Consider the following 7,608-nt stretch of genomic DNA (forward strand, 5'->3'; position numbering starts at 1 on the left):
AAACCAAAAGTATAAAATAATAAAGTAACATAAAAATAATAAAATAATATATATTTTTCCAATGTAAATATATAAAATAAAACAAAATTAATAAAATATATATATAATTAATTGAGTTGATGTTTATTAAAAGACATGATTGATTCAATTCCCAACTAATCAACACCCCTATTAAAGGGGTGCCATTGGCACTCCCCATATTTTTTGTGAAAAAATAAGTTTGATTTGAATATAATTTAATAAGAAAAATTATAATTAAATACCTAAAATACCCTATAATAAAGTAATCAATCTAATAAACATTTCGTAATAATTGTAGATGAATAAAAAAAAAAAATTTAAAGTAAAAATATTCAATTTTCTCTCAAAACTTATATTTCCTTAATCTCGCTTTTCGGGTGTTTTTTTTCCCAGGGAGAACGAAGAACACAAAAAGCCAAAAGAAGGTATTCGATCACTCTCTCTCTTTCTCTCTCTCTCTCAATCGATTCCGTTTTTCTTGTAATCCGTACGAAAATTGTTTTATGTTTAGGTATATTTAACGCATTTGATCGGTTATCACTAAATGCATGTTTGTTCTTGTCATAATTGCATGTGATCATGTGTTGAAGATTCAAATTCATGATGTTTTGGTTTTTATTGGAATGATAGTTTTCGGAATCTGTTCACTGTAATCTGTCCGAATTATTGATTTTCGTTCTTGGGGGAATTAACTAATACTGATTTGAAGTTTTTATGTTAATGTAATCTAATGCATGTACAGAGAATGCGTTAGTTTGGTTATGATACGTTTTTGTTAACAATTTGGTTAACAAACTGGATCTTTAGAAATTGGAGTCGTTGTTAAATCGAGGTTAAATTAATATGATTTTTGGAAACAATATTGTGACTGTTCTTGCTCGTTCGTTTTGAATTCATATTGTTTGTTAGTTGTTTCAATGATCCAACACACATAAAAACACGCGTAGAGGTGTTTATGAATGGCTTTTCTTTGTGACGGTGTCTTAGAGGTACTTTTATATATTTCTGTTTGTTGATATTTTGTTTTATGTGCTTGTGAATTGTTCTTTGTATAGGTGAAATATCGGAGGAACCCTTTTAATATACGGTTGATATCGATGATTGATGGGTAAAGGAGCCCAAAATCACGGGATGAAAGATAGTACAAGCCAAGCATCATCAACGGATCACAGTGTTTATGCTGCATGGGCAAAGGATGTGAGGGAATGTGAAGAGAAGTATCAGGTGAATAGAGAACATGGTCTATCTGATAGTGAAGTAGAGAAGCGGTTGAAGATCTATGGGAAAAACGAATTGGAGAAGCATGAAGGGCAGTCTATTATCTGGTTAATTTTGGATCAGTTCAATGATACTCTAGTTAGGATTTTACTTGCTGCTGCTGTGATTTCTTTTGTCCTTGCCTGGTATGATGGCGATGAAGGTGGAGAGTTGGAGATAACGGCATTTGTTGAGCCTCTAGTTATCTTTTTGATTCTAATTGTAAATGCGATGGTTGGTGTTTGGCAAGAAAATAATGCTGAAAAAGCTCTAGAGGCTCTCAAAGAAATTCAATCAGAACAAGCAACTGTGATACGTAATGGCAGAAAGATCTCAAGCCTTCCTGCAAAGGAACTTGTTCCGGGTGATATTGTGGAGCTTCGGGTTGGAGAAAAAATACCTGCTGATATGAGGGTCTTACAGTTAATTAGTTCAACCCTTAGGGTTGAACAAGGTTCCTTGACTGGTGAGAGCGAAGCCGTTGGTAAGTCTGCGAAGCCTGTTCCTGAGGAGTCTGATATCCAGGGGAAGAAATGTATGGTATTTGCTGGGACAACAGTTGTAAATGGAAATTGTGTCTGTTTGGTTACAGCTACCGGGATGAATACTGAGATAGGAAAAGTGCATTCTCAGATTCATGATGCCTCACAGAGTGAAGAAGACACACCATTAAAGAAGAAATTGAATGAATTTGGGGAAGTTCTGACTATGATAATTGGGTGCATTTGTGCACTGGTTTGGCTTATTAATCTGAAGTACTTTCTCTCATGGGAGTATGTTGACGGCTGGCCAACGAATTTCCAGTTTTCGTTTGAGAAGTGCACATATTACTTTGAAATCGCGGTTGCATTAGCAGTTGCTGCTATTCCCGAAGGTTTGCCTGCTGTGATTACTACTTGCTTGGCTCTTGGCACCCGTAAAATGGCTCAGAAGAATGCGCTGGTTAGGAAATTACCTAGTGTTGAGACTCTTGGATGTACTACAGTGATTTGTTCTGATAAAACTGGTACCCTGACCACTAACCAGATGGCTGTGACTAAGCTTGTTGCTATGGGGAATAGAGCAAATGCTGTTAGATCGTTCATCGTGGAAGGGACTACATACAATCCCTCAGATGGAAAAATACAGGACTGGCCAGCTGGGAAAATGGATGCTAATCTTCAAACAATTGAAAAGATTGCTTCTTTGGCTAATGATGCTGGCATTGAACGATCTGAAAAAGGTTATGTTGCGAGTGGGATGCCCACTGAGGCGGCATTGAAGGTATATGGTATTTGAATATCTCTTTTTTATTTGCACCACAGAGCTGATTCAATGAGAAGCACATATTAAATTGAGTTATGTTGATGCATGCCACCCAAAATGAAGTGTCGGGACTGAACAAATAATTCTATAACTGGCTTCCTTTTTCAGGTTCTTGTTGAGAAAATGGGACTTCCTGCTGAACTGGATTCCGGTTCATCTACAGGTTATATTGATATTGTGGCCAAGTCACCCGTGTTTTCTTGTTTGTCCTTTTTTCCTCTGTTACGTATATGTGCTAACATATTTTTCTGTATTTTGAGAAATGCAGGTTGTTCTGAAACATGGAACAAACTTGAACGCAGGATTGCCACCCTTGAGTTTGACCGTGACAGGAAATCTATGGGGGTCATTGTGTCGGCTAGTTCTGGAAAAAAGTCCTTACTTGTAAAGGTAAAACATTGGGTCAAATTATTCGGCTTCTTGATATGGTAGTCTAACATGGACAGTTCAGTGTTTATGATATGGTATTAATGTTCTAGAAAGCATTAAGCTGAGCACTTGCGTGATCTTCCAGCACTAACTGCTTAAACAGGGTTTTAGTGGATGTATAAGAAGTTCATATGAGCAGAAACATAGTTTTTTAGATATGTAAACATATGAGTGTCAAAATTTTGAAGTACTACATTGATACAATTACTTTTCTACATGGCCAGTCTTATTATTCTGTTGATACACCTGAGAGAAGTCAGATTGATTAACACAAGTTGAGAAAAATCAATTAATCTCCTTATAGTTTTTTGAAATGCTTAATTCAATATTTGTTGTAAATTGGAGCGGTGTGGGATGCGTAAGTTTTAGGTGGTTAGTTAAGTGGCCCTAATTAATCAAAGCAGTGGGGGACACCTAATGCCTAGGTGTCTGCTTAAGTAGGGATTTTTAGAACACTACTGGATATAATGCGATCGTTGATTCGTAAAAACTTGATGCTAGTCTTGAGCTACTAGCAATATATAAACTGTTTCTTAATGTTTGTTTCATGGAAGTATTAACACAATTGGTACTAAATTTGGATAGGGTGCAGTTGAAAATTTGTTGGAAAGAAGCACCTCCGTCCAGTTGGTTGATGGTTCTTCTGTTGAACTCGATCAAAGGGCAAAAGAACTTATTTTAGATAACCTTAATGAAATGTCGAGAGGTGCATTGCGTGTTCTTGGTTTTGCATACAAGGAGAATCCCCCAGAGTTTACTACATACAATGGCAATGAAGATCATCCTGCTCACGACCTTCTACTTAATCCAACAAATTACTCTTCAATTGAGAGTAACCTTACATTTGCGGGCATGGTTGGGCTGCAGGTGAGTGGAGAAGATGCTTTTATAGTTGTTTTGGTTTCTTAATTCTTATGCATTTTGGGAGGGTTTAGTATGCTAGACAGGACATGACAGAAAAGAACTTCTTGTCTCACGTTTGTCATGACATTAGACCGGGCAGGACATGGTTGAGTGGGGCAAAAATGTATTTTCTGTCTTGCAAAATAGGTGGAACAAAGATAAGAGATGTCGACAAGATTGGTAAAAATACTAAACTATCCATGTCAAAATAGAACTTTTTTTTCACCCGCCTACTTGACTCTTGCATGCCCAGTACATGTGCGTACCAAACACACCCTTATAGATTTATAGATATAAAAAACATTTCAACTTGACTGTTAGCTAATTTATCTGTCAAGGATCGACCTCGTAAAGAGGTTCGCCAAGCCATTGAAGACTGCAGAGCAGCTGGAATTCAAGTTATGGTAATAACAGGAGATAACAAGAATACAGCAGAAGCAATTTGTCGTGAGATAGGTGTATTTGGACCAGGCGAGGACATCAGTTCAAAAAGCATAACAGGAAAAGAATTCATGGAACTTCATGATCCAAAAGGTCACTTAGCACAGAAAGGAGGACTCCTTTTCTCTAGGGCAGAACCACGTCACAAACAAGAAATAGTGAGATTGCTCAAAGATATGGGGGAAGTGGTTGCAATGACTGGGGATGGTGTGAATGACGCACCTGCTTTGAAATTGGCTGATATAGGAATAGCAATGGGCATTGCCGGGACCGAGGTATTTTGTTTGTTTCCAAGATGTCTATTGTTCTTCATTTACATCTTATGACAACACTCGTTATAAAAATTTAATGCATACTTTTTGCTTAATTCATGTTTTCATACAACAAACGTATTGTACCATTGCTAGCATTGTTTCTTGAGGCAATATCAAAATAAATGGATCTTTTACTATGAGTTTTCTCTCTCTCTCTTTCCCTATGGAAGAATCTACAATCTGTTGGGTCTTCAAATCTATAGGTTGGTTATTTCCTTTTTAGGAGATTCTGTAATTTAAAATTCTTATTTTACTAAAGAGAAACTAGTCAAGTGATATCTGTTTAGTCTGTTCTCTTTAAGTGCTAACATTACAATCTGTTTCTTGAAACGAATGGTAAATAGCGGCATGAAAGCAACATATGTTTTATATTTATCGCGTTCTTGCATGTTTCTACCACCATTCTCCCTTTTCAACAAATAACCTAGAAAGTTCTGACTATTACTAGTCCATACACCAATGCTTATTGGCTATGCTGTTAGAATTGTTCTACAATAGCATCCTTGTTTAGTATCTATCCATTTTCATGATTTCATCACATCATACATTGATACTAGATATAAAAATTTCATCAATTTGTGCTCGACTTTTTGTCCAGGTTGCGAAGGAAGCTTCGGATATGGTCTTAGCAGATGATAATTTTAGCACAATTGTGGCTGCGGTTGGAGAAGGGAGGTCTATTTACAACAACATGAAGGCCTTTATCCGGTTAGTTTCTCTTCCTTCTCCGCCTCATTATTTTTTAAAATTCTACCGACTATCACCAGATCGACATATCACATTGCCAAGTCACCACCCCCACCTACATTCTCCGAAAACAAAGAGAATCAGAATGAAGAAGATAGGCTTCTATGCATGTGTCATGCAATGGCAAAAAGGGTCCATAAGATCCATATAGTGATAAATAAGAACAAATAGCCGCAAAGAAATGCAAGAAGAGCCAAGAAGATGCCAAGGGAGCCTAGGTTTTACATTAGTGAAAATGTAAAAGAAGCTTGAATAGGCTAAAATATCTTAGAAAGTTGATATGTGTTGGTAGTGGAAAGTAATGGTAGTGGAAAGTAATTTGTATTTCATTAACTTGACATAGGTATATGATCTCTTCAAATATTGGCGAGGTTGCATGCATATTTCTTACTGCTGCTATAGGGATTCCAGAAGGTCTTATTCCTGTTCAGCTTCTATGGGTCAATCTCGTCACAGATGGACCACCTGCAACGGCCTTGGGTTTCAATCCACCCGACAAGTACATCATGAAAAGGGCCCCTCGCAGGAGCGATGATTCCCTGATTAATGCTTGGATTTTAGTTCGCTATCTGGTATGAATTTCTCTTTGTAAGTTATTGCTTACTCATAACTAGATTTTCAAACTTTATCTTATCCGGTTTTCTCTCTTTGCCATACTTTTCATAAGTTGGGCTCTTCTTAGAAAAAACTACTCCACCCTTTGTGGTAAAAGTCAGGTTTGCATACATTATACCTCCAAACCCCACCTCAATTGGGATTTACGGAGTATGTTTGGTTTGGTTTATTTGGTATGCATTTCTCTTACACCACGCACATCGGACACCACCTTAGCCGCAATGTTGTATATGTGCCCGAGTTCCGCAAGTTGATCATTTTTGAATCCTAAATTCTCATCATTGATTTTATTTTGAAGATAAAGTCTTTGTTATTGCTCATTTTCTTAGTATCATGGATTTTTCCTTGTTTTATTCGTTTAAGCCATTTTTGACAACCGTAAGGTATTTTTTGAGCTTATTGAAAAAACCCTTTTGGTTAGCACTCCAATTACTTCCTTTACATTTTTCCAATTATTCTTTTTATCGGTCGTTTACATTGTCAGGTAATTTATAAGTTAGTTTGTGAAACATAACCTAATCTTCTTTTTTTGTTTTGTGGGTCCCATAAGCATAGGGACCCACCAAGTGAAAATGTTAAACCATTGAGGTTGTTTATAAGTTGCTACCATCTGATGTAGGTGATCGGATTCTATGTTGGAATTGCAACGGTGGGAATTTTCATCATATGGTTCACTCGGGATTCTTTCTGTGGTATTGACCTCAGCCAAGATGGCCACAGTCTTGTTTCCTACTCCCAGCTTTCAAACTGGGATCAATGCTATTCTTGGCAGAATTTTACGGTTTCGCCCTTCACAGCCGGAGAACGGGTCTTTAAATTCGATTCTGACCCTTGCGACTACTTCCGAAGCGGGAAAATTAAAGCCATGACACTCTCCCTCTCCGTACTGGTCGCGATCGAGATGTTCAATTCTCTAAATGCCCTTTCGGAAAATGAAAGCCTGCTGACTATGCCACCTTGGGTCAATCCATGGCTACTTCTGGCAATGTCGGTATCGTTTGGGCTTCATTTCTTAATCTTATACATTCCATTTCTTGCACAAGTTTTCGGGATCGTTCCTCTAAGCGTGAACGAATGGCTGCTCGTCTTGGCCGTAGCTTTTCCTGTAATCTTGATTGATGAGATCCTCAAGCTTATAGGCAGATGGAACGATGGGGCTCAAGAAATCTCAAAGTCTTCTAAGCATAAGGCAGAATAAGAACGAAATCTGGTTTGTTGGGGGTAATATTGTCATTTTTATTTTTGAAAAAAAAATTATGGTATTTTTTTTGATAGAAGTTAGGATTAATTCGAATCCTAGAAACTGGAATATATTTGAGGAAATCACTCTCAGTTTTACGATATTTTAATAATTTCTTTATTTACTTATACTATATTAAAAAATAGGAGTTACAACCATAAGGTGGTGCCTGATTGGTTTGAGCTTAGCTCCAAAGGTTAAAAGTACCACGAGGTTCCAGTTTCAAATCCAAGGAAGAATAAAAATCCCTTTGTGACCACAGATGTTCAAATACGGTGACTGCGAGTTATCTGTAAGGCAGGTGGTCGTCCTGAGATTAGTCGGCTTGCATAGCGG

The 7,608-nt window shown here is 37.3% G+C and overlaps 1 protein-coding gene across 1 annotated transcript; it reads left to right on the forward strand.

Moving 5' to 3' along the window:
* Positions 1-1,125: 1,125 nt before the first annotated feature.
* Positions 1,126-7,230, forward strand: LOC112518583 (calcium-transporting ATPase 4, endoplasmic reticulum-type-like). Its single transcript, XM_025126334.1, has 8 exons — positions 1,126-2,541; positions 2,692-2,746; positions 2,852-2,973; positions 3,598-3,879; positions 4,254-4,631; positions 5,269-5,378; positions 5,761-5,989; positions 6,652-7,230. Exons 1-8 carry the CDS (start codon positions 1,126-1,128, stop codon positions 7,228-7,230), a joined length of 3,171 nt encoding a protein of 1,056 aa, XP_024982102.1.
* The last annotated feature ends 378 nt before the right edge of the window (positions 7,231-7,608 follow it).

The sequence above is a fragment of the Cynara cardunculus genome (genome assembly GCF_001531365.2).
Source record: "Cynara cardunculus var. scolymus isolate 2C chromosome LG 9, CcrdV1, whole genome shotgun sequence".
Classification (NCBI taxonomy): domain Eukaryota; kingdom Viridiplantae; phylum Streptophyta; class Magnoliopsida; order Asterales; family Asteraceae; genus Cynara; species Cynara cardunculus.